The following is a 27,171-nucleotide window of genomic DNA, read 5'->3' as shown; positions in this document are numbered from 1 at the left end:
AAAGGGTATGCTAAATACCCCAGTCACTGCTTTCTCTGCCTGGAATTGAAATAAGTGTTTGTCCTAATTCATATGCTATCTGATGTGAAGTGGGCCTGCTTTGTACGGCACTACACCATTAATCTAATTATAGATAGCTGCAAATGAAGTGCTGTCTGAGCACAGAGACTGAAGAAAATAGCGCTTTTGTCATTTAGCATGACTCTGTGAAGCAAGATCGCACTTTACACGGCAGCATGGCAAAATGGGAATCTGAATAATATTGCTGCCTGTTGCATCTTCTCTAATTACAACAGCATTGTAAACACAACCGGGCGCTGATATAAATAGAGCTGTAGATACGCTGTCATGTGGGTTGTAGGAGAAAATCCTTAGTGTGCTGTTGTATTAAATGATGCATCCTGATTGACAGCTACCTTGAGACTGCGCTGATGGAGTTGTCAAAGCATGGTGCGACCGCGCTGCTGCGGCGGCGGCAGCTGCGGCAGCTGCGGGCTCCGGCTGCCCGCCCGGCAGCGAGCGGGGACAGCGCCGGCTCCGGCTGCCCGCCCGGCCCGGCCCGGCCCGGCACGGCACGGAACGGCTCGGCCCGGCTCTGCCCGGCCCTGCTCTGCCCGCCCGGCCTCCGCCGGCAGCGCAGGGAAGCTGCTTTTTGCGTGGCTTTAACCCTTGGTAGGTTTCTCTAGAGTGTAAATTATGTATCACACAACGAATGGAATGTGGGAAGTGCGGCTGAGTTCCAAGTGTAATTAAGTTTCTGCTGCTGGAGTGTGTACTACGTGGTGGTGAGGCTCCTCTCCGTTTTCTTTCCCTTTGCTGCTGCTAGAGGTTCATGATTTTTGCGACTGTTTTGGTATTTTTATTATTGTTATTTTTTTCATTAGCTGTCTCTGTAGCAGTTTGAGTGTGTGCTCCTCCATCAGACTGAAAGTGCTGTTGGTTTGTGCAGGTGTTAATGCCAATCCTCACCACCACTCCGCGGAAGCAAATTAGCTCCAGAACTCAGAGCTCAGGGAAAAAAAGTGATTTGCAAAATGTCATTTATCTCCTGGTTCAGTAAGGAGTCCTTGACTCTGAAAGAAGGTGGTGTCTGACATCGTCGAGTAATATGGAATAAATAATTTTCCATCTTAGACGCTGGGGTGGAAATCTAAGCAAGGGTGTGGTCATGATGTTGACGTGTATAATGGTTAACAAAAAAGGCAGCGTGCTCATTGTGTTTGGAACTGGAACATTGCTCAGTATTGCTTCCACTGAATACAGAATGATGTACTCGAGTGAATTGATGACGTCAAACCACAGGTGACAACAGTGAAGTGACTTCAGGCAGAACGTGGACTAGGAATCTGAAGAGAAATTATGTGACCACAGTTAATGCATTTCACTGGTTCCAAACCCAAGACTGAGGCTAGTGAAAATAATGAAGACACAGAGCAGACAATTTCTCTACTGAAATCTGAGCTACGTAAGATTTTCACCCTCCTGACCACAGGAATGACAGACATTTGGAAACATGGTTGAACAGTTAGGTAAAGCATGCTGAAAATCCACATCTGGTCAGCAGTCCAAACACTAACGTAAGTAACATATGGGTAGTGATTACTCTATAAAATCTCCAATGGAGTTTGAACATTTACAGCTTCTGGGGACATGAGTTTCAAGTGTACAGGGAAGATCATATTTAATAAACTAATGTAAGGTGTAACAGAGTGCAATTTTGGACATTTTGGTGAAGATTTGCAATGTTCTGATGTATATGGTAAGGGAACCATATCTGTGCAAACTACAGAACTTGTTTTTAAGCACAGATGGGGCGAAATATGCCCTGGCCATCTTTTTTTGTAGCAGTCAGTCTACTTGCCTGCTGACTCGGGGGCTCAGTAGGGAATGTACTGACAAAAAACAATCCACAAAACCCAAGGTATAATTTTCACTGTATTTGGTTTCTTCTCCCCTACTCCCACCTTCTATTGCTATTACTGCACCTTTTTGTGTTCTTATTTTTGTCACGGAGATTTGGTTGTAAGAGGTAGTTTTGCATTTTACATAAACATACAATTTAGTGGGAGAGGTAGGACAGGATGCTGTTACCCTTAGAACACTATTAAGTAACACCACTTTTCCCTACTATAATTTTTGTCAACTGACTGTGGACTCCAGTGGTCTGGTGGAAGAGAAACACCTGTTTTGTGCCATCAAAAGTTGTATGGCTCCTTTTGGTACTGCTTTATTGACTTTACTTTGGCTGGCAGAATTGGGCTGTGAAACCCTGTGGAGTGGAGCAGTGGCTGGTGACAAGTACTCATCAGCACAGATGTGATGGCTAGCAGATTTCCCTGCTCTCAGAGTCCACCTGCAATCTATTTATGACTCCAACAAATGTTTCTTCTGGTTTAGGCCAGTGGAAACCCCCTGGTCTCTATTTATAACCCAAACTTAACAACCTTCCCCTAATTTATGTCCCCTTCTTTCTCCCATCTCCTCCTCCTTCTGAGCATAAAGGAAGAAAATCAGAACCTCATCCGCACTTGGGTAGCAGCATATCAAAACTTCTGCTTCCTATGTTCAGCATTGTTCTCGCTAAATCAAAGGCATAGCAGCAGCGTTGGTCATGTAATGAAAATATGTGATATTTTCTTAATTGTCTTTGTTGTGGCAGCACTGGCGGGCATTGTTTGACATGGTCTTCCAGAGAGTCCTGTGGCTCTCACCGGGCTGCACCCGGGTTGGGTGAACAGCACCCTGCACCCACTCCACAACTCCTCTCCAGGGATAAGGAGCAGCATCACAAAGGGATATTTATGCAGGTATTTAGTGGGGTCCAGCCAGCAGCAGAAATACATCAAAGGTAATCTTAGAGAAGGAACCTTTCTTTGGCTATGTCTTTTTATATTCTGAAAGGTCATTTGCGAACCAGCTGTGCCAAAAAAGGCCTTTCCCCAGAAGTTTACTGTTGTTATTTTTTACTTTTTGATTACAGTAACTTGCTTATCCCCCAAACAGACTAAAGAACAATAAACAAATACAAAAGGAAAAGGAACAGCTCATCAATAACAAAGACCTGCGTTTTAAAGCTTTGAGAGTACTGACTCTTACATCTCACTCCAAGCAAAGCAGGAGTCCTGCAGAGAAAGGAATCTAAAAGATATGAAAATTATAAAGATAGTAAAAACAATGTTTGGTAGGGATATTTTAGCTTGGTGTGGAGAACTGAGCTTTAAAGTGCAGCATACTGAGGAATGTGTTTTTCCCCCACTGCTGAATGTTGTGAAGTGCATAGGGAATTCTGTATTTCAACCCCTGTGAAATACTGTAACCTAGATGAATGCAGAAGGTCTGGCTTTCTCTTAAAGTTTAAATTTTGAAATTGGGCAGCTCAGGAGTGTTAATGTAGCTTCAAAAAATTAAATGGCATCTAAACCTAATCCTTTGAAATCATATCAAAATAGTCTCTTGCAAGAGGCAATAATACAGTCCACAAATATAACTTATTTCTGCATTCTTCCTTTTTTTATTTCTTTTTTTAAAATTTATTTTCAAACTCTGAGTACAAAGAAGACACCAACCATGGATACTGAAACTGTGCAATTTGTTGTAATTATATTCCCCCCCATAGATTTAATGAAGGACTTTTAAGTACAATTTATCTTTGATAAATAGTCCCTCTACACAGAATGTTTATTAGATTGACAGCAGAATACACTCTGCAAGCTTTTTTTCCTTGCCACTTATGACTCAGATGAATTTTAATAGGAGTAAAAAGCTTTTATTTGCACAGTAATTTCACTTAAGGATCATATCCTTCAGAAACTGGCAGACACTTGTATGTCTTGATTGCAAAACAGACACTCAAGAGTAAAGAAACACGCGTAAGATGCTATTATTTGGCTTGTCACACTGCTGCAATTCTGTTTGCAGCTTATGTCACCAGTTGTGCTATGGGCATCGCCCGCCCTGTCCGGGTGTGCTCGCACACGTGCGCCTGCAAGGAGCCTGCAAGGAGCCTGGAAGGAGCCTGGAAGGAGCCTGGGGGGATCCGCACGGCGCCCTGAGCGCGGTGGCCGGAGCTGGGACAGGGCTTTGGGCTGGAAATCCTCAGTGCCACGGCCTCAGCTGCCATGGTGGTGCCTGCGGGAGGCTCGGGGTTAAAGCTGCTTTCTGCATACAAAATGGTGCTGGTTTCCCCGTGCCACCGCGCTTGTGACCGAGGCACGTGGCTGGGAATGGTCCTCAAATTTTGGGGTGCCACTTACGGCTCCAGGGGACATCGCTGTGGCGTTTTATTACACTTAACTGGGGTGTGGTGGCAGGATCGGTTCGTGTAGCTGTGTGCCTCTGTTTCTGGTTAGAAGTGAGTATTTCTGAGTGAATGACTGCACTGTTCACCTCACAAAATGTTGTGTGTCCACACATCATTTATGGAGGATGATAATCCTCTGTTGCGTTGTTTTAATTCGGCTTTGAAAGCTGCATTTTAAAGATGTCACTGCAGAGTTAATCACCTTTTGCATGCATTTCTAAATACCTTGTTCTGCTTCCTACAGAAGCAGAAGGTAGAGTCCCCCTTCACCAGAAGGATATCGGATTTTTTCTGTCCATGTAAAAATGAAAAGTAAAGACATTTTATTGTTAATAAAACAATAGCTAATTGTTTTTGAGGAAAACATACTGTTCCAAGCAAGGTGTTGAACTTTACATCAGCAAAATACGCATTTGAATTGTAAATGCCGTCCGTCGGATGCTTATTATTAAAACCTTTGTTTAAATTATTGATGAAGTGCGGTGCTGGCCTTCCTTCGCTCGGTGTGCCCTGGCGCGGCGCGAGTGTCGCACAGAGACCTGCTGCCATCTACTGGCTCCGTGCGCGCCCTCCCGTCCGTCCGTCCGTCCGTCCGTCCTTCTGTCTGAGGGCAGGGAGCTCGCCAAGTAATGGCGAGTTTTTAAAAACTAAAAGCTCTTGGGCCAAATCACTTTAGGCAATATTTATATACCTTGCAAAAGGTTTTATTGAAAGGGATGCTCTCACCTTAGGGTCCTCATATTCCCCTCTGTTTTTAATCCCTATAAAACATACTAGAGAAAACAATGCTTTCTCCAGATAGGTAATGACTACTGAAAGGGTTTTATTGCAGATAAAGTATATTCAATACAACGACATTTAATTGTTCTGCTTCTGCATGAAAAATCAGAATTGAAATGGAATTAATAGGTTTTAATTGCAAAATCCAAGCAAATTACTAACTTCAAACATGGTAAATATTTAAAAGGTAAACATAATGTTTAAGATCAGTCATGTCATTGACAGTCTGGTAGACTTTCCCAAAAGGTCATTTTCCAGTTCATCATGCACTGGAAAAGAGTCCTTCAATATTCCTTATCCACCAAAGATAACGTGCAGCAAGCATAAGGACATTTTTGTTTTTAAATTTGAATCTCTCCTCTCTATTGCAAATTTTAAAATGAGTCTGACATCTCCTTACTGTACTTGATTCTTTGGTTTTATGTGCACTTTGCTGCAGACTGGGGTTGCATATTTTTCTTTCTACATCCTGAAAATGAAACTCTGCATAAGGATTTCAAACAGTGTTTTTTAGACACTCCCGTGAAGAACAGCTAACAGATGTATTGCATAAAAACATGCCATAAAATAATGCAGGTTATTGACTGGAATTCACCAAGGTACAATTTTCTAAATCAGCCCTCTCCCTATTCTTTAGTACAAATTGCAAATACTGACGAAGGTTGCTGCGGAGCTGAGCAAGTACATGCCAGAGAAAGCAGCAGAGGACACCTCCAGCATTTTGCGATCTCCTATGCCTGGAACAGTTGTGGCAGTTTCTGTCAAGCCTGGGGACATGGTAAGAAATGTGATCTATATATCTGTGTTTTCATTATATATCCCACAGAAATTTTGCCTTGGTGCAACTGGAGCTACCCGGTCACACGGTTTGGTGTGGGGTTTTTTTGTTGTTGTGGTTTTGTTTCTTTTTTTTTTTTTAATCACCTGTGCTGAAGGGTGTGTGCTGTTTGTAGTTTGAATTTTAAAAACTAAGAAGGAAAACCAATTCAAATTAAACTGGCTTTAAAAGAAAAATTTCCAGCCTGGCACAAATTCACAACAGAAACTCAAAGAGATAGCTTGGTTTTGTATCCCAAATACCTTGAGGGGCAGGACAGGTACAAAGGAGAAAATGGTGAGTAAATTCACATAAGTGTGTGTGTCTGTCTGTCTGTCTGTCTATCTATCTATCTATCTATCTCTGTATATAAAAGCTGTTAGTGCTAGCAGGAGGAAATTGTTGATTTTCTGCCCTGAAGTAATGAAAATATTACTTGAAAAAAAGAAAGAAGGGGACGTGGGACAGATATTTAATTTCACCTTTTCTGAGTTTTTTTTTGTTTGTTTGCTTTTTAAGAAGCCCTGTGTTATCGTTTTGCAAGACACATGAATTGGGAATTCTGTGTTGGGAATTTCCAGGCTCATGTGGTAGTCTTCTTATCTTGCAGAAGGAATAAACTTGCCATACAGAAGGGCAAGGGATTATGCTGTTGTTAGTCTGGGGATTTCCAGTGCTCCTTGCCTCACACTGAGTTGGAAACAAATTTTTGTTTTAAAGTTGTGTATGAACACTGACTTGAACTCAGCTTCATATGAAATTCTACCACATTGTATCATATGCTGTTTCTAAGGTCGAGGCCCTTATGTCTCATAACCATTGAAAACAAGGTAGTGAGTGCAGGCACAGGAGTATTTGAATTGGATAGTGCATATTAATTTTAAAGTATTGTTGTCAGTTAAATGATGCCATAAACATGGATGTAGCACTTAGATACAAACAGAAGCTTCAGTCACAGGGTTCATAATTTATGGCAATGAAACCTAGATTTTCTTGAAAGAGGATTCAAAAATGGGATCAAGATCTGAAATTCAAAATCAGCATTGCACTTACTATGGCAGTCATCAATCATGCTGGCAAAGTGGTATATTTGCTCACATTTTGCTATGATACCACCTTTGGTTTTAAAAGACATGGCTGTTTCTGTCTGTGTACAGTGAAAACAGAGTGATCATGTTAATATAAAAGATCTGTAGGTGCCAATGTTTGTAGTAATGAAATAAAGACATTTCAGAGGGAAAATATCTAAGCTGGTAAGAAATTAGAAATTCTTTTGGCTTCTACACTTGGCTTTCTTGTCTATGATCTATACATGTACGCACACAGTTTAGATACTTTAAAAGAACAGTATTCATTTAAAATATTCTTTATGTCATGACATGGACAGGAATCTGCTTTCTTTGTCAAGGGCAAAACAAGTGGCTGAATGAGGAAGATCATAAGCAAATACTTTTTGTGAAGAATTAAGGGAAATATTTTTAAGTCAAGGATTTTAAGACTTTGAACATTTGTTTAATATTTATTTTTGGGAAGTTTAATTCTAAATGTTACCAGCCTTCTTGCCCTGAAGAATAGTTCTTGTTGTCTTGAAATAATATAATCAGTGGAGAAGGAGGCCAGAGCCTAAGGGATTTTAAGTAAATAAATAAATGAACCTCCCTCCACAAATCTACAAGTGGTGCTGTGCATCAGAGCACAAGTTGTTAAATAATGTGTGTGAGATTTCTTTTTTCCCTTCTCCTCTCCTGCAGCTTTTTGCTGGAGGCACTGAGTGGCAGAGCATTTGAACAGCATAATCTGTGTTCTGCTGACCTGAGCTTGTCATTGCTAATTGTGTGGCTTTAATTGCAAAAAACACATTTGCGTTCTTGAAAAGGGTTTAGCTTAAATCCTTCCTTTTCAGGACTAGTGTCAAAACGTTAAAGAAAAGCGAGCCAGCCAGCGAATGAGGGTAACATCAGCTATCGGCTCTGAATAAGCAGTGGGATGGTGGGATTCAGATTACTCCTCTTGCCTGTCTGTCACAAACCAGCTCACCCACTACAGCTGCTGAAGGCATGATGGGCAGGGAGCTGTAGCTCCTTGATAAATACACCTCTTTTTGTTGCACTGCTTGAGAAAAGTCTAATTTCTTTAGTGTGCTGGAGAAATGGGAATTTAAGTAGCTCCTATTCTGTGTGCTTGCCACTGGGTTGGGCAGCTCAGATTTGCACGGTGTGTGAAAACAGCACGGCTGAAAAATGGGAGAAGGCGAGGTAGTTGTCCATCCTTCCCCCCAGGTGCTGCTGCTGCTAGCAATAAAGCTGTCAGGTTATAGCCGCTCTGAGGCTGCCTGCCCTAAGCTGTGAGCTGTGCACTGCAGTGTCAGTGCAGCACAGTCCCTGTGCTCACAGAGGCCTCTCAGAGCGGTCAGCAGCACGGGGAGCTGAGCTGTCACCCCCCTCCTTCAGGTGTAACTTTACAAATGGTGAAAAAGCACCGAGAGAGGGTCACCTCATCTCTGTGTGACTGGCCGTGCTTGCAAACCCGTGTTTATTGCCCACGGTTCAGCTCCAGGGCATCGCGCCCGGCCAGGTAAAGCACACGCGTTTGTTAGTCCCTCTCCGTGTTTCTGTGGCCAAATGAGGGGGCAGTGCTGATCTCTGGGTTAGCTTTCCCCACTTGATATGTCATTGTTTTTACTTGAAGCATCATGTTCTCTTCTGGCTGCTGTTGCTGAGAAATACTTTGGTCTGGTGAAGCCTGATAGAAGATTGTGTGAGCATCCTCTATCCAGCTGGTCTGATAAGCAGTTTTCAGTTCATTTTTTTGCCAAAAGATATTGCATATGCAAGGAATTTATTTTCTTTTGTCTGTAAGATGATCTGTAGATTTTAGTAACACAGTGGGGAAGTGCTGTTTGTCATTTAGAAAGAAGCAGAACTTGCGATGCTGCCAATTTCTTTAGGTTTTTAGTTACTTTCTACTTTCTTTATTTTCCTTCATGTGATCAGAAGACTGTAATTAGTTGTCACTCAGTTATTCCTGGAAGCACAATGAAGGCACTCAGAAGCAGAAAGCAACATAAACAATGAAACAGAAATCTGGCTGACTAGAAAAAGAAGGTTAATTTTATTTAGGGAAAGAAGATTTAAATTTAGATTACATTCCTCATAACAGAGTCCCATTAATATAGGAAATATATCCCTTACTGGGGAATGAGGGTGTTTGTCTATTTGTTTTCTAAGTAGTTGTTAATGATTGTATGCATTAGGATGAAATTTAGTTTTGGGAGAATTAATTACTTTTTGGTTCCTCATGGTGCCATAGGCCAGAGAAACCACTGGACTTCAAGAGTTCAGGCAAGAATTTCACCCTGTTTTTGCTAACCCTGGTGGCAGCACAAGCCAGCCCTGGTAGCACACAGCAGGATTTTTATGCCAGAGTGTGGAGATAGCACTGCACATGGTTCTAATCTCACCATAGCTACCACAAAGACAGCACCATAAAAACTACTAAAGCTGCACAAATTCCTTTATTTACTCAGAGGGCAGGACATGGGCGGGCACTTGAAAATACTTCTTCTTTGTGTTGAGTTGTTTGGTGTGTTTTTGTGCATGTAGGATTCTGTGCACTGAAAGTGCAGGAGTGGGGAAAGCTCTGGATCCTAATGGTTGCACAGGTAAAGCAGTGTTGTTGTTCCTAAAGCAAACACACCCAAAGTGTTCTCACTACTGATTCCAAATTTGGTAGTCTGAACTGTCCACAGCCACAAAGAAAGATCTTAGCTGTCCTGATTGCCTTGCAGGCTTTGCTGTATTTTCACCTATGAACACAGCTTTTGCTTTTTCAGTTTGCTGTCTGTCAGGAATGCAAAGGTGTTTTTCTTTTCGCTGTATGTTTCTGTTGGTTGTTTTTCCTTTTTAGTAACATTAGCCAGGACAGGTATTGTTACTAAGCTAGGCATTGGTCAATAAGCTAATGCCTAATACCTGGCAGCCTAAATCACTTCAATGATTCCTCCCCACACTTAAATATGTAAAAGGAAAGCACCCCTGGGTGAACACCCCAATGTTACTGAATCTTTAAGGACTACAGCCAAAAGAAGACAATTAATTATTTTCACCAAAGTTTCTAAATTGCCTCTCTTTCCAGTAGATTAAGATTACTCCAGGTTTTGGAAGTTATCACCATTGAAGTAATTTTTAAAATGTACTTTTCCCATATAAAAATTCCTTATGATTTCAGCTAGTGTAGCTGTGGGCATTAATACTGCATGGGATGAATTTTTTCCTACCAAAATATCAGCTGTTAAATGTAAATGCTGATTGTCTCAGTAATTTCAGAAGTGGGTAACTTGAAGGCTGCTGTTTCAGTTGTGTAACGTATGAAAGACACTACTGTGTTTCCACCTTTTAAAAGTAATTAAAGAAAAAAGTTTTAAACTGCATTAATCTTTCAGTTCAGCTGCATGCATTTTATTTCAATTTCTCTTGTTGTTCTTTAGAAGAATAGTTTCTAAGAAAATCTTTATTCATGATTTTTCCATCTCACAAGCCTTGGGAAGGTTTTGCTATGGGAAAATATGTTTTGTTTGACTTCAGCTGCTGAAATGCTCACGACTACAAAACAAAACAAAAGAGATTTCTAAATTCTGTTTGTCACTACTTCATTCATTTGTGTGAAAGAAAAGCTGAAATTTTAACCTTACCTGTTGCCATCAGACAGTTGTGTGTTGTTTAAAGTTGTATTTGCCATTCAGACCTCAAAATCCTAAAAAAAAAAAAGAAAAATATCTCTTTTCAAATTTTACACTAATTGGAATTTATAGCAGAGAAACAACATCCAGGTTAAAACAGAAAAAATTTATTTGCTTAAGTTTCACATTCCATTTGGATAAATATGGTATCAATAATTTAATAAGATATTATTTAATTTAAATACTATTTTTCTGTTGTGTATGAATGTTTTTTCTTTTCTTCTCTTTTTTTTCCCCTTTTCCCTCCTTTCCTCACTCCCATTCTTCAGAACAAATATAAACTCCACTTGTCAATTGAAGGGAATTTGCAAACTTGACCAAATATGGTCAGGAAGCGTACATAGTTTTTATGATTCTATGTATTTGACAATTTTCTCGGGGTTTATCTTTTGGATGGAAAAACCCTGTTGGTAAACAGGAAATGTTCATGGTTGTATAATATCCAGAGTAAAAGTAATTAAATATTTCACCGTTCTTATTACCTGGGGCCATGAGTAATAATTGTAGTTAAATTGAAAAAAAAATTAACTACAATAACATTTCATAATGTATTTTTTTGTATTTGACTTGAAAAAGAATTTCCTATATATTTTATGCAATGCACAGTCTGAGATTCGTGTTCCAGTACAGTATAATTGAGAAGGAAATCCTATTACGATAAGTTAGAAATAGTCAATATTATTAGAGTTTCCTCCTAGGAGAAAAAATGTTACCAATCCTTTGAGAAGAATTCATACAATTTTTAAATTATTATTTTGGTGTGCTTTGCCTTTTCCAGTAATAAACAACTTTTTAGCTGTTACTAAAAAAAAGTTGATTGATACAGATTAGGCTGAGTTAGCAGAAGAATAGCCCCAGAAGTGCTCTGCCTGAATATCACTTGCCCAGCAGCCTGGGATGGCAGAGGCAGTTGGGGCAGTGTGTTTTGGATAAGTGGGAGTGCAATGACCAGTGCTGATTGCTGTCAGGGGGACATCAGTGACCTTTAGTCAGAGGTCAGAAGATGTGGGATGCGCTATGTTCAGCTTCGTTCGTTAAAGGAGTGTGGCAAAAAAAGTTTAGTAATGATTTGTCAAGTACTATTAATTGCTGCTAATTATATTTGCAGTTCTGTAGCTCTGGTTTCAAAGTTAATTTGGAAAGAAGAGAAAACTGGCACTAATTATTTTACATGGTAATGGACAATGCCAAGGAATTGCAATTGTTGCTTATCCAATTCCTCTTGATTTGTTTTCTTGTTGGATGCTGGCCGCCAGATTGCCAGTAAGTCAGAGAGAAAAAAATCTGGGAAGGGAATGATACCAGCATGGACTAAATTTAAACAACAAATAAACAAACAAAATTCCCAGTATCTTCATAAATAGTGAATGCATACTTAATTCACTGCTCAGTGATTTTGCACAAGCATAAACAAGGTGCGTGTTTGCAGTTATTTTGCAGAAGGCTACAAGAGAGGATAACTCTCTTTCATATGGCACTATCTTGCATTGTCCCTTTTCACATAAAAGGCTCAACAGGGACTGTGGCTGCAGTATAGTGGAAATTGTGAGTGGTGTTTACTGGTGTCTTCCCAAAGATGAGGAAGGAGATACCAATAAAATACAACTCTCACTTCACTTTTAACCAAATCTAAGCTTGTATTTGCTTCGGGCTCTCATTGTTTTTTTTTTCCACTTCAGCTCCAAGAGCCTTAAAAATGTTCCGCATCAGAGCACCTGTGTTCTAAATATAATGGTCTTAAAAATGTAATTGAGGGATTTTCACTTTTGTAGGCAAATCAGCAGGGTTGATATTGATCTGTCTTTTTAGGGAGCCACAGTGCACCAGAAGGTGATACTGTAGAGGGCCCCGTAAACCCTCGGAGCCTTCTGTCTAATTTGGCAGAAAAACACAGAATGTCGGACAACAAAAGAACGATCCGATTCCGTAAGAAATCTTCATCCCTCCCACCTCCTTTTCACAAGATAAAAAAAAGAGACTTAATTTTTTCAGCTGCGCACAATGATTTGGTGCTCACTCTTGCATTGAAACAGTTGCTGTCAAAACAGGCAGGAAACAGTTTTCTTTTAATTGCTGAAATCATTCGGAAGTGCTTCATGCACGGCTTCTATACAGCAGATGCTGTGCATTAATTGGCCTGTGTAGGGCTGACCCAGGGTTCCTTGCAGCGGGCCCAATTTTAGGCAGAGGGTTTAAATAGCTTATTTCTTATTTTGTATAACCTGGTGTACATTATGAGCGCGCCTGCACGTGGGGTATTTCATGGTCTGCAGTTTCTAATGTCATGTGGGTTTCAAAACCTGTGCTTCTCTGGTAATGTACTAGCAGCAGGTAAGCTCTAAATACCATCCATCAGGAGCTAATTTTTTATCCAGATACTCCAATGACTGATGAACCTGTCTTTTGTATGAATGTTCAGCACAGGAGAAAGCCATATGCCCCTGGCACTGGTTCCTATGCATTCTTTACAGTTTGTAGGGAGGAGATTAAGGAAAAAACAAACCCTTACATTTACATGTCTTTCATTTATTTAGCAGTTAGCACTTTCTAAAATAGCTTTTTTTTTTTGACAATGAAAAGAGATTTAGGTCTTTTAAAGCAATCTGACTACCACTACTCATTTTGTTTATCAGGAATATTACTGCACACCCTTAATAGGGAACCTTGTTTTGCTACTCCCCGTCTGTTCAAAACAGACCTTAGCCCATTAGAAGGTCCTCCCTTGTGTGGGAAGACCACAGCTGTTACTGTAAATCTCATCCAGTAACTGTATCACCCCCATTTTGTGGCTCTGAAGGATGAAATTGAGAAATGGAATACTGTGCAGTCATCCTTTACATCTCCAATTTTAGGCCTTTGCACATCATTTTCATGCTTTTATTCCAAATCAAACAACATTAGCGAGCAACACCACTCTGTGCTAAATGCCTGGTGTCTAAGCAGCACCTACAATCTTTGTTTTTGGAGGATTTAGGATTGAGAGGCAAGTTGGGGTTTTGTTGTTGGTGAGTTTTTTAAATTTTAGTTTTTTAATAAATAAATTCTTTTCTCTCCTTTCTCTCCCACCAAATCTTTCCCAGTCCCCAGAGTTTGTCAGAAGCAGAAATCCAGATGGCAGTGAGGTGCCTAAGATGGAGGATGCTCTGTTATGCCTCCAAAGAGGAAGTGGGAGCTCAGCATGGCTTACAAACACAACTTTAAAAAGGCTTCTGTTTCTTTAAATCCTTCTGAATAAAGTGGATCTAACTTCTTGTGAAGGATATTGGGGGCTTTAATCAGAAATAAGAAGTGGTTTAAATCATTAGCACAACAAAGCAAACTATAAGCTTGAAGATAAAAGTCTCAGGGGAAAGAGTCCTCTGAAAATAAATGGGACTTGATAGATTTCCATATCATTTATAACTTCCCTTAATTACACTTGGAAGACTTGCCAGTAAAACTGGAAAATTGGCAGCCTATATCCATTATAGTAATTTTGCCGACCATGGCAAGCAGCTGGCTTTACTGGATTTTATTTCCCATCACTCACAATTAATCATCAGCTGGAGATGTCTGAAACTCCTCAAAACGTAGCAATACTGTGTGACATTCAGGCCTCCTTAAAATGCTGAAATCTGCTGAGTAAATGGGCCGAGTTCCCCTTCCAGCGCACTCATTTTGGTGCGAGGCAGGCTGCCGGTTAATGAGTGCCACTTCGATAATCGGATGCGAATGTGAACCCTGACCTCATGTCAAAGGAGAGGACGCAGCAAGCTGGATAAAAGATCCGTGATTCAGATCTGCAAACTTTACACCAATTAGACGGAGAGGGGGAAATACATCAGCGCCCATTGGGTTTATCAGAAAGACTTGTGGGGCTTGTGACCATTTTGTAAGCCTAACATGGGAGACGTCCTGTCACAACCATTAAGTCTTTACCCAATGACGCACCAAAGTCTGCAGAAAGTGCACCATATTCACAAAGATCCCGTGGCAGCCATGCCCTCGGGTGTGCGCTGTCTTTTCGTGCTCCCGAGCTCTGAAGAGCCCTGTCTGTGAGTGAGGATGTCTTTGTGCTCCTCACGTAGGTGCAGTGGGAGCAGGTCGGCGTTCCTGCTTCTCACATTCCGCTTCCACCCTGTGGCGTGAGTTGCTTGGTTGGGAAATGACTGGAGACAGTTCCCTGTCCTGTGTGTAACCTTTTGGCCAGCGGAAAGAACAACCACCGTGCTGTCCCTGAGTGACTCAAACAGCACCATTGACAGTCCCAAATTCACGTTGCAATTGGTCCCAAATTCTCATTGCAATTGTTAGCAGCATGTTAAGTACCCTCCTCTTCAATGATCTTTTTTCTTCTTTTTTTTTTCTTTCTCTTTTCTGTTTCTTTTTCACTTTTCACTCTTTGAACTGCACCATGCAGAAATAAACTGCTAAAATGCAGACTGCAGGTCTAGCAGTTAATCACTCATTTATTTATAAAGCTCTATTTGTCTGTGGTGTAACTCTGTGGAACAGATACCTGACATTAATTTCTTTTAAGAAAAGGAGCCCTTTTACTTTACTTGGTTCAAAGAAATGAGATTTTTTTTTGTTTGATTTTAGTTGCCTGTTTTGACAGATTTGGGTCATCACTGAGACCTCTCTAAATGGAAATGTAAAGATGGTGGTTTTCACTGGTTTACCATCCACTGAAAGAAATAAATTATAGAATGAAAATACAGCATTAAAAGTGGTCCAGATAAATCCTTAAATAAGTTAGACAGCAAGAACTTGTACACATCTCTGCAGTTTTCATTTGCGGGCTAAATAACAGGCAAAATGAAATGTGCAATTATAGAATGAAAGAAATTGGACAATGCCCAAAAGACTGAAAAAGAGGAAAGAGAGATACAAGTGCCTAATTTTAGGATTTGTCGCTTTTCAACACAATGAGTGGAGCTGTAAAGGTTTAACATAAGAACAGTAATTAAACTTCTGTTCTTAAGTGACACTTACACCAAGATAATTTTCAACAAATTGCACATCATCAGAAGTACTGACACGGCATTTTCACATGTGGTACCTGCTGAAAGCACCTTCTTCCTTTCAAATTAGTAAGACTAGATTTTAACTGGATACTTTAACTATAAGTTTTGTGGGTTGAGAGGGTTGTTTCCTTCCCAGACACTGCGTCCTTTGTCATCAACCCCAGCATGCATGATATAAAACACAAAAACTTCATTTTTGAGAAGGAGGGGAAACTGAGAAGAAATTCAGACTAAGGGATATTTCCATCCCACAATCACTAACTCTTCCTGGCATTTTAGCACCATTCTAGACCTACTGAGGCAATTCCATACTTTTCCCATAGATGTGTTTCCAGAACTCTGTTTAGGTAATTGCTGACTGGTTCATTTGCACACCATCCTCCTGATGAAGCCATGCCACAGTTAAATGTAACTGCTCTAGGAGAGAGTTTCTTGTGGCCTTGTAATTAGGCCACTGAATTCAGATCTGTTGTCCTTAGCATCTCAATCTTCAGCAACCTCTAGAGGCCTGTGTTCTTGGCTCTCTGATAGCAGAGCTTAACCAGAGGGTGGCAAAGTTGTTTCTGAAATGCATATTTTAATAACAGCACTATTTAAAAAAAAAAAAAAAAAACTCTTCCAACAAAATTTCTTGCCTGTTTTTTTCCCCTTCTCTTTGAATCCAAAGATATTCATTGCTTCCTCATAACCTCAGAAATGTTTGGAAAGTTCAGAGCAGATGGAAGAGAAGTAATGAGGTAGGGAAAAGAAGAGGAGAAGAAGAAGGGAAAGGAAGAGTGAGCTGCTGGGACAAGGCTATGGGCAGAGAGCAGGTGTGGAAGGAAGGAGACAAAAGACAGGGAAAGGGAATAGAAGGGAAATAACTGGGGACAAAAACAAGTCTTTGATACTATTCACCAAATTGGACACCTGCTAATGACTTAACTGCTTGCCTGAAGCTCAGGATGAGATTTCTGCAGGGTAAGTGTTGGGTTTTGGTTATTCTCTGTATCCAGGTAGTACACCATACTCCCATGGCAAATGCTTTCCACATTTTCCCTCCAAAACCTCTCATACTGTTGTTGCCAATCTGTTGGAGAAGGGGTGTGTAAGCACCTTTTAATGTAATGGGTTTTGTTTTGTTTTGTTTTGCTCAGAATCCGTAGGCAGATATCAGTGCTTTTTAGTCAGTGAAAAAATAGCTTTACTTAAATTTTTGGAATGTTCTTCAGGCAATGTACATTTGATCTCTGACTTCACATCTGTCTGTTAGTATATTCCTCCAAAGTGGTACACACTTGTCCTTAAATATGTATTATTCATTTTACATATAATTAGAGAAATATATCTATGTGTGTATATGTGTGTATATAAACAAACATTTTGTTGGCACTGGCACATATAACAGTGCATAAACCAGATTTCTGTAGGTTTCCCTGTTTCATGAAACTTGGACATCAGTGTGAAAGCCTCCCAAACTTGCTGAGATAAGGAGGGAATAGCAGACTCCATCTGCAATAGAGCCCAATGAAAAGATTTGCAGTAGCACTCGGAACCAGGCATCCCATAGGAGTGTACAGGTCCTAAATCCTGGCATGTAGGTCCTGGCACCCTTCCTTCCCGGCAGGGAATCTTTGTGGAATGACCAGCTGATCACTGGCTTGCACTGGGTAAATTCCAAATTCCTTGTTTTGCCTCTGTGTTTAGGCAGCCTCCACAGCCACTGTCAAGCCTTGAGCAGCAGTTTCCTCTGTGCAAGGTGGTCCAAGACCCTGGAGGGAGGATCTGACTGGGAGGCACTGGGAGCCCAGCAGAGCAGCCCAGTGGGTTCCTAGTGACCTTGAGCTTGCACATGCCTGCTAGCAGGACACAAACAAACAGAAAGAGGAAACCTCAGTGTTTCCTTTGAAGAGCTCTGATCTGTGGTGAAAGTGATGCTTTTGTCTATGTGGTTCCTCCCCTGTGGATGAGAACTGGTGGCTCCTCACTGATGTGCTCCTTTCTGTCAGTCCAAAGTCATCAGCCACCATCAGAGGCTGCCATGTGCAGCGGTGACACATTCTCCTCAGCATCAGCCCACTGGGTCCTGCTGCACCTTCCAGACCAAGCTCCCCTGGACACCTGCCACGGAACTTCTGGCTTCTGAATCAGTATGAGTATCTGTGGGCCATGCACCAGGGAAGCAAAGCAGAAGTTCCCTGGCTAAAAATGCACAAATTAGATTTTGCTCTGCATTTAATTGATGTTGAACTGTGGTGGTGTGAACTGTGGAATCTGGAACTGAATGGATGAGATGGGAGAGGAGCCTTTCAGGTTTGCCTGGGGTAATAGTTTTAAGCAGCTGATTTCCCCCTTATTTTGCTGCCAGTTTTGTGATTGCCATTTGTGTTGTGACTGTGTAACTGGCTGACTTGACTTGCGTCATGAAAGTCTTTATAGCATTTAATGAAATAATCCTTTTATTTTCCATAAGAATCATCACACTTGGAACATTTTGAATCCTCTATTCTCATTTTGTACTGCTTGAATTTCATCAGGTTTCGGAAGGTCAAGAGATTTGTGTAATTGAAGCAATGAAAATGCAGAACAGTATGATTGCTGCTAAAACAGGCAAGGTAAGCCACCTTAGGTCACTTAAAACCATATGCAACTTGTCAACAGGATAGAATTTAAAAAGGAAAAAAGGAGGATTCTGGTTGTTAAGGAATTAAGTCTGATTGTTGTAAGTCTTTCAAAGTGAGGTGTCTTTAATTTTGTAACATTTGCATCTGCTGTGAATGCTGTTAAGTAGTTCCGAACCTTAGATAGCACAGCAGGAAATAGTTTTACTGGCTTCAGAAATTCATATAACCCTTTCTCATAAATTATTTGTTTTCTGTGATGTTACAATGCCAAGTTGAATTGAAAGGTGTTGCAGACCATTTATCCAAATTTCATCTTCCCAGAGAAGAGAGATCTCTTTGCCAGTTAATTATTTAATGGCAAATAATTTGTCATTTTAAAAAAACCCACCCAGAACAAGGAATAGAAAGTTCTTTTGCAGGAGGGAGAAAACAGCAATTTTTTTATTATTGTGAATGTTAAGTATCAAGCCTAGATCTGCATATTTGTTAAACTTTGCAAGGCTATGCATTAGCCTCTCCTGCTTCTGAGGGATCAATATTGCAGCCCTGGAGCTGGGACTTTGCTGCAGTGTAGGATGTGCTAAAACCAGCACTCTAGGCAGGGAACTGGTTAAGCTTATGTGACAAGAGCATGCCCTAAACCCGAGTTGGTCTGAGGACTGTCAGACCTCAAGCTGGGACTTCAGAGCATCCCTGTGCCTGATTATAATTCCCAGCCTGAAACCGTCACCTAGACGTGGGTCCCAGATCCATCCTTTGCAATGGGAGAGCATGGTGTGGACCTGGATGATACATTCTCCTCTGTTGCTGATTTCCTAACCTGCCCTGGCCCATCTCTGCCTGGGTCAAGCCCCTCTGCTCTCTCTGAGGCACAAGCCCCAGGGCAGGAGCCTTCAGCCCACATGGAGGCAGCAGGGAGCCTGACTGCGGCAGGGACAGGGCACTGGCAAGGTTTGCTGAGATCTCAGCATGGCTCTCAATGCCAAGGACTGTTTGTGTGTTTACAAGAAAGGCTTTTTTGGCACAGCTCTAAAATTGTCACCCAGGCTGGGTCCCAGACTTGCCTCTTCCAGTGCATCCAGTGCAAAATTGGGTCTCAAGAGAAAAAAATACTGAGAGAAGGAGTATGTTCCAGTTCCTTTTGCTCTAACATTGCCACTTTATTATTTTATTTCATGCATTAATTTCTATATAATTTATTTTCTCACTTGATTAATGTTTCCAAGCATTTTGTTTTTTTCATCTGCCGTTATTTAACCCCTCGCTGCTGCTCTTTGCATCCACTGGTTTTAACTAGTATTTGTAATTAAAATTCCATTTCCTCTCCCACCCACCCCATTTATTTTTCACTTTAACCTTCCCTTTTCCACCAAGGTCTTCTGCAATCCATGGGTCTGTTCCTTACCATCCTGCTTGTACTTCTAATAATAATACTTCTAATAATATTTCCCACTCACTCAGTACAGATGCCACATTAAACCTGTGTTTGGTTTTTTAATCCTCCAAGGTAGGATGTGAAAGGTGCACAGGCCATTCAGGAGGTCTCATGTGCCTTGCAATGTCCCCTTGGTGTGCCCATTTTCATGGCAAGCACATTATTTGACCTTTAGAATGTTAAGAATTTGAATGAGCACCAAGGTTTTGGGCTGTGTAGAAATGAAGCTGCTAAACAGAATTCATCCTGTTCTGCAGTGCAAAGTCATGGCTCTGAGTGCTAAAATAACTTGGCCTCTCCACAGGAATGGGATGTTTGGCACAGGCTGTTAGTCCATGTTTTGATGCTTTGAAACTGTGTTTTGAAACTCAGTTCATTTGTCTTCAGCTGGAAGACGTTCCCATTTTCATTCCTGACTTGGATTCCTTTTCTGTATCAAACCCTATCTTCCTGTTTGGAATTGAGAGAAAAGTGGCTTGTTTTTATCTACTTTGAGTTTACTCCAGCTGCAGGTGGCTTAAAAATGAGAGAAAGCTGGAGATGAACTGGCGAGCCTCCTGTCTTCTCCAGGACAGCTGCACCTGGGTCAGCACAAGGAGCGGCCCCGCTGCACGGCACAAATTGCTGGGGAGTTTGAAGCACTGGTTAACTCTGATGTTTGCTGAACCTTGGCTTTGTGGAAAAAGAAAGCAAGGGGTAGAATGTTTTTCACACTGCTTTCATCTCCTAGAAGACTGAGGCTCAGCAATTGGGTACGCTGCCCAGCTACTGATTTAGAAAGGAAGCCCTTGTTTGAACGTACCACGCTGTCTTTGCCCGTGCTCAGCATCGTTTCTGGAGCAGGGCTGTGAGTGTGCCTGTGCTCCAGAGATCTGCTTGCAGCTCACCTGGCTTCAGACTGTCAAATGTGGATGTGGGCAGCAGCGTGTCCATCATAGCCTGGTACTTGGGGTATGCTGTGCATTTCCTCCAGGAGCCCAGGGTAGTGTTTGGATGATTAAAATGAACTATCTGCTGAACAAGGATTTGGGATGTCAGTAGGAGCTCTGAATTTATACTGGAAGCAAGCTCTACACAGCTTCAAATATTTTCTGTTGCTTCATGTGCTGAAAGGGAATTCAAACATGTCGCAGCCTTTTATAGAGGAAATAAGGGACTAGTGTAAGATGTTTGTGTTTTAAAATTCAGGAACCTGTATGGGACTATGTAATCCATCTACAGATACAGCTGCACTTATTTGACTGTGGTAGCCCTTTGCCAAGTTCAGTTATGTTAAAGGATCCCAATTCAGATTTGAATCATCTATCCCAACTCTCTGGAGAGAGAGAAACCCAGTTCATGGCTGCAGGTCCAAAATTCTGCTATATTTCAAAACTGTAATTAAAGAAATGGTGGAATATTTCATTGCAACTTCCCATCATGAGTATTGAAGAATCAGCCTGTCCTCTATTTAAAACAAATAAACAGCAGTGCAACCAGGTGAAAAAAAGGTGCATTTCATTTTAAAAAATGGCATCTCTATCTGACATTCAGGTCTTCAAGCATCTCTGTTGCAAGCAAACCTAATGGTAGGTACTTGAATACCCTGATGGGGCTGGACACCATTTGTCAAGCACTGGTACTCAAATCTCAGCTGGGCTCTGAGCACTGGAGGTCGAGCACTCAGCGTCTCGAGGCCCTGGCAGCACAGGTGGATCTGTGTCCCTGGGGTGTCCTCAGGCTGCACAGTGGCCATCACCCCGTGCATGCAGACACAGTGCTCTGGGCAATACAAACCACATCAGCCAAGCCATCTCATCAGGCTATCAAGGCAGGGTTTAAATTCTGCTGTTTCTGTACCCTAGGTAAAAGCTGTGCACTGCAAAGCTGGTGACACCGTTGGAGAAGAAGATCTGCTGGTGGAACTGGAATGAAAGGTTGCCTCCACACTGTTGAATTAACTAAGCCTTTATTGTTTTTATCTGTAAAGTAACATTAAGACAATTCAACACAGAAAACAGACAGTACTATGCACAAGATTTTATACAGGCATATTTACTGTATCAGTGGTTAAGACAGCAAACACAGATGTTAAATCTTGGCAACAGATCCCAGATTTTTACTTCCAGAAATACTTGTACATAACCTTTGTAATGCTTTGATTTTTCAGGATCAAATAAAATCAATAAAATACCATTTCTGCTTTGAAACAGGAAAAGCCTCTTTTAAAAAAAAAAAAAAAAAAAACAAAGAAAACACAACAAAAGCCAAAATCTGATTTGTCTTCTCCACAGCAATGTCCCTGGTTTGAGGCCCCAGCCAGGCTGTACAGAATGGCTGGCAAGAATGAAAAATTAACCACTGAGCAAACTGAGCAGTTCTCCTTTACTCTGTAGAAGTGCTGCACAAGTACCACCAATGGCTTAAATTCTGATCATATTTATTTTGAATTAGGATATATATTTATTGAATTATTACTTATTAACTAATAATAAATTATTATAGAATTACTTATATTTTAAATACTTCTATATTATTATATTTTTAATGCTTTGTATAGATTAGATTTAAATTACATCTTAGAGGCTTTATTTTGCTAGTGCAGACATTTGTCATGTATTTTCATTTAAAGTTGTAAGGGAATTGTCTTCTTATATTCAAACTCCATACTCAATTTCCCCACCCTTATCTTCTTGATACTGATTACTGGATGCTTTTACAGAAGGAGCTGCCACTGTTCTCAGAGGTCTTTAGCTGTACCCAAGGTACTGCTGAGAGCACATGTTGTCCCTCAGACCAGGCCTCCTCCTGAATGCTCACAGGGAAGGGAGACAAAGGGACCCTGGCCACTGCCCCAGAGTGGAGCACGCTTGCTCTCATTTGCTTGCCCAGGGTGGGCAGGGTCCTGCTACTTCCCAGAAAGAAACCCTCTGGCCAGAGGTGCCTGGGCCCTTTACTGGAAGGTGAAGGATGAAAACAGTTGGTGACAGGGGTGGTGACTCATGTTCAACCAGGAAAGTTTGATTCTGCTTGAAACTTCTGACTGAAGAGGCATTCTTCCTGTTATTGAGACACTGCTAATTAGCTACATCACATGGTCGAGGGGGAATATGTCCAGGGATCTGCTTAGGGAATTAGTTTATAAAACTCATCAAGATGAGGAAGGAGAGTGTTTGGATAGTACCTGCCTTCCAGAAAAATTAATGCTTTTGCAGTTGGAGAAACTGAGGCAGGCACCCTGTAGATCTCCTTACAAGTCTCCTTAGTGCCATCTTACCCCTTCCCAAAGGAGCACGGTTCAGTCTCTGCAGGTTGCCCTACACAGACAAGTACTGTAAAGAGACACAAGTATTCTATAGCAAGTTACTTGTTTTGCTTCTTACAGCAACATAAAAGCTTTTCTAAATGAGATGCAGCAGTGCCTACTACTGCTATGCTAAAGTTTAGGCTGATTCCCTACCCCGGATCTCCTCTGGCCATCACAGGGCTACTGGCAGTGAAGCAAAAGTACAATATTGTTCTTAATTGTATCCTTGCTGCATTTGATGGTACTTTGGCTCACTGCATGATACACAATGCCTGCTCCCATCCCTTTGGCAGCTTTACACTCTATCTGTACCAAACACGGCAGCCGGAGGAAAATATAAGGCACAGGATTGTAACAACAGAAAGCCATGGTTTTTCCAGACTGTACAGAAACCAGCCCAGTTGGTTGGGTCAGGGGCACAACAGTCTTCTTTACATATTTTTTTCCCAATTTAAATGTTGCAATAATCACAATACATGTCCTTTGGATATTTTTATAATGTATATACAATTTTTTCTCCCCTTAAGAAACTCAGTTTGCATATGGTTGCAACTTCTGCATTAAAGTGCTTGGCAAAAAGTCACCTTGACAGTAAGTGTTCACAACAGCTCCAGTGTAGATTTGCTTTCTCTGGTCCCCAACAGCCCCCAAAACAGACACACACACACAGGCACACAGAGACACACAATCCCCAAATCCTACAGTCATGCAGTGAATGGAAGCAGAACCCAAAGTGCTTAGAATGTAAAATTAAAAATACAGTCTTAAATGTGACTCTTTTATATTCGCTCAGTATTTCTTGACAGTACCTTTTAAAACTAAACATGGTTTAAAAATACACCTTTCCAGTTCAGAAAAAAACCTCATTGCAATGAATAATCTTTAAGCATCTTTACATTTTCTCCAGCAATTTCCTATTTGTCTTGAAGCACCAAGTTATCTGATCAGCTTTCCCTGTTTACATGCAGTAGCCTACTAAACCCATTACAAGTCAATATTCAATAGGAGTTGTGCTTTACTTTGCAGACATTTAAATCAGTTTCAAATTTTCTCAATTCAGGGAAAAAAAATTTGTTTCCCTGCCTTTCACTGACCTCCATTATTATGCACCAAGGCAAAGGGGGAAGTTGAGGGAATAATTAGACCCCAGACCCGATGTGCACATAGAGTTATTTGACACCTGGTGCAAACCCAGTTACCTGCAGCAGGCTGGGGGGGCCAGGACGACACTGACTGCCTGGGGAGGAGTCTGCAGCTCTGGGCCTACAGGACTTCAACGCTAGCGCCAAGGCTCCTGGGTTGGGAAGGTTACAAGAGCTCCTGCATTTTAATAACAAGGTATTACAGCTTTCCTGGAAAGGTTACCGAGCAACACCTGCTTAGCACTATGTCTTCGGCCAGGCCACGTCACCTCCCGTTTCTATTCCCGGCTTTCCCGTAGCACGTAGGAGAGGCCGTGCTTCCCCGAGGAGTCGTAACTGTCATGGTAGGGGAGCCCGACCCACTCGGGCGGGTACGTGGCTGTGCTGTACACGAAGCACTCCAGGACGCCGTCGGCCCGCGCCTCTCCCGCGCCGCCCTTCCCCTCCCACTCCACCACTTGGATCCTCATCAGGGTGCGCTGGTACATGTCAGGGCAGCCTTCGAACTCATCCAGGAACTGCAGCATCTGCTCGTCGACAGAGTAAATCTCCCCAGCAATGTGGTGGCCTGTCCCCGGGATGTTCAGCATGTAAGGAATATTGTATTTCCCTGCAATCACCAGTGGGTACTTCTCCACCGTGTGGCCCCTTCCTTGGAATTTCGCCAGGCCTTTGGCCGTGTTGATCATGTGCTTGTAGTTGGGCTGGCCCTTCTTGAGCGTGCCGTAGACGAAGACACGGGCCATCGTACTTGCGAAAGCAGCTGAAAGACAAAGAGGTACGTTAGCCACAGGCCAGTGCTCTGGAGAGCCACGGTCCTGCCAAGGCACCTCCACACAAAAGGCTGTTCTGGCACGTGCAAAAGTGGTCTCATAGTCCTACACCACATTTAAGTATCATACTCGATTCAAGTACCTTGAAACTTTTCAGACAACTGCATCAGTGAAAAACGGAGGCCAGGAGAAAATCAGCCTTCTGCAGTTCTTTGCTGTAGCCAAATTACATTCTCTAAGGAATCCCAAACATCAGCCAACACATTCCTGACCCCCAGGAAAAGCTCTGAATCTTTCTTAATTTTTCTGTCTCTCACCATTATGGGAGGGGTGCTGCAGCAAGTGTGTGGTGTTGTGCTCAGTGACTCCCCAAAAGCAAATGTAACCTGTTGTGGAGTAATCTCATGGATGTGCTGGTGGATTTGCAATAATGCCAGCAGTGAGGTCCTGCTTGCTGATTGACAGACAAATGCTGAACAGCAAGCTGTGGGGCCAAGGGAGAAACCTGGTAAAGCCATGTTCCTCCTCTCTTCCCCAGACAGACACCCCAAAGTGTTAAATCACCTCAAGTAGCTGGTCTGCACATCTGTGAGCCCCCTCTTGGAAACAGAGCCTGAAGGACCATTTGTTCTATCTGTGAGCATGAAACACTCAAAATTGGTTTAAATGGGGTAAAAGGCTGGCTTTACTGAAACATAACAGGAGGGAAAGGTACCTTCACAGTTCCTGCATTATTTTTTCACATGGTGCTGTGTTTGTCCTCCATCATTTCTGTAGGGTAGAAGCAGTTCTTGCACTGTGATGTTTTCCCTCATTTTACCTGTGGTCACTGACTGGGCAGAGCCTGCCTCATCCACAGTCATCTGGCTGGGCCAGACACCCAATATCAGAGGAGCCAGTGCAACTCCTCTTGGAAAGAGTGTCATTAAATAATGTATTTCAAGTTTGAGAAATATTTAAAAACAGACTGGAAGTAGAAATTTAATCTATTTTCTGCAATTTACTCTTATTTTAGTAAACTGTTAGGTTTGGTCAGTTATCCAAAAGGGTGTGTTGCTGGCTGAGAACAGTGTCATTTAAAAATCCTCAGTAGCCAAGCAATTTCCCCTTTGGTGAAGCAAACGTTTTTTCTCTGTATCAAAATACAGCTTTCCAAGCAAAAACAGTGTGTGCCTTCATTTACTGGCAAACTGCTTTCACTTAGGGGAATAAGAACACACTGATTTTTCCCCATATTTTACCAGATATACTTCAGAGTAATTTATCCTTCATTACATAAACGAGCTTTTTTCTTGGATGCAGCTCATTCCCTCACAATAAAAAGAGCATTAATATTCAGTCGGCCCGAGTCTCTTTTATAAGAAAAATCATTACCTTTCAGATTGTGTTTTGAATAACAAACACAGATCCTTCAGGAAGAAACTTGTCCCAGTGGGGATTGAGAAAGGATCAGAGTTAAGCATTGAAACATGCAATTAATTCCCATTAGGGGATTAGGGCACTCGTGTTCACTTTGAATCAGAAAAATGAATTGTGAATTAAATTGTTCACAACCAAGAGGTTACTTGTCAGAGTTAATAAGTTAAAAAATAAAAAGGGAAACCTAAAACGCACATAAAAAGCTCTATAGTGAGTGGTGCATCTGTAAGGAAAAGGTATGCTTCACTTCCATTAAACAAAAGCCCTGTCCCTACTGTACAGCTGGAGATAAGCTTCCAAAAAGTTCACAGAGAAGAGTGTCACCATTTCCTGAAACTGGTAAAAACAACTTCCCTGTTTCTGACGGCACAGCAGCTGGCTGCTGGGAAACATCACCCATTTAAAGAAAGGCACCCATCATCCCAGTGCAGAATTCAACAGCAACAAAGGAACTTGCTAACCCAGGTTTGGGCAAGTGTTTCTGATTTAGCCTTTGAGCAGATTGATTCAGCAGGCAGTGCAAACGGAGGTGGTGGGGGAAGCTGAAGTTTCAGCCACAGCTCCCTGTGGCACTTCTGTGCCCCACAGTGGCCCTGTCACTCTCACTGGATGGGCTGAGCACAATGACTTCTCCTTCTATTAAAAAAAAACCAAAAAACCCACAACAACAAAGCAAAGCCCAGCCCTCCAGCCAAGGAGGGATTGAAATAAACTTGGTAATAACATTTCCTGATCACTGCTCCATATAAATAAGACATACATAATTTTCTGTGCAATAAATCTGGTCTCCAGTGTGCCGTGTGTTGCGCTGCAGAAAGGCTGTAGATGTATTAGCATCACTTAAATCACTCGCAAATCCTGGGCTTTTAAAA

The 27,171-nt window shown here is 41.7% G+C and overlaps 2 protein-coding genes across 12 annotated transcripts in view; one reads left to right on the top strand and one right to left on the bottom strand.

Annotated features, from left to right (window-relative positions):
* PCCA (propionyl-CoA carboxylase subunit alpha) overlaps positions 1-21,868 on the top strand; it is a 269,372-nt gene extending 247,504 nt beyond the window's left edge. For all 10 annotated transcript variants that reach the window (XM_064408352.1, XM_064408356.1, XM_064408351.1 and 7 more), the window contains 3 exons: positions 5,718-5,858; positions 18,158-18,235; positions 21,524-21,868. In XM_064408352.1, coding sequence (XP_064264422.1) covers positions 5,718-5,858; positions 18,158-18,235; positions 21,524-21,592 — 288 coding nt within the window. In that variant the 3' untranslated portion in view covers positions 21,593-21,868. The remainder of the gene's footprint in view (positions 1-5,717; positions 5,859-18,157; positions 18,236-21,523) is intronic.
* Positions 21,869-21,889: 21 nt separating this feature from the next.
* The window catches only part of GGACT (gamma-glutamylamine cyclotransferase), a 28,694-nt gene continuing 23,412 nt past the window's right edge, over positions 21,890-27,171 (bottom strand). For both annotated transcript variants that reach the window (XM_064408361.1, XM_064408362.1), the window contains exon 2: positions 21,890-24,870. In XM_064408361.1, the coding sequence (XP_064264431.1) occupies positions 24,386-24,853 (468 nt within the window). In that variant the 5' untranslated portion in view covers positions 24,854-24,870 and the 3' untranslated portion in view covers positions 21,890-24,385. The remainder of the gene's footprint in view (positions 24,871-27,171) is intronic.

The sequence above is a fragment of the Passer domesticus genome, chromosome 2, assembly GCF_036417665.1.
Source record: "Passer domesticus isolate bPasDom1 chromosome 2, bPasDom1.hap1, whole genome shotgun sequence".
NCBI classification, from domain to species: Eukaryota; Metazoa; Chordata; class Aves; order Passeriformes; family Passeridae; genus Passer; species Passer domesticus.
Note: the sequence above shows the minus strand (reverse complement) of the source record. Positions and strands in the feature narration are given on the sequence as shown.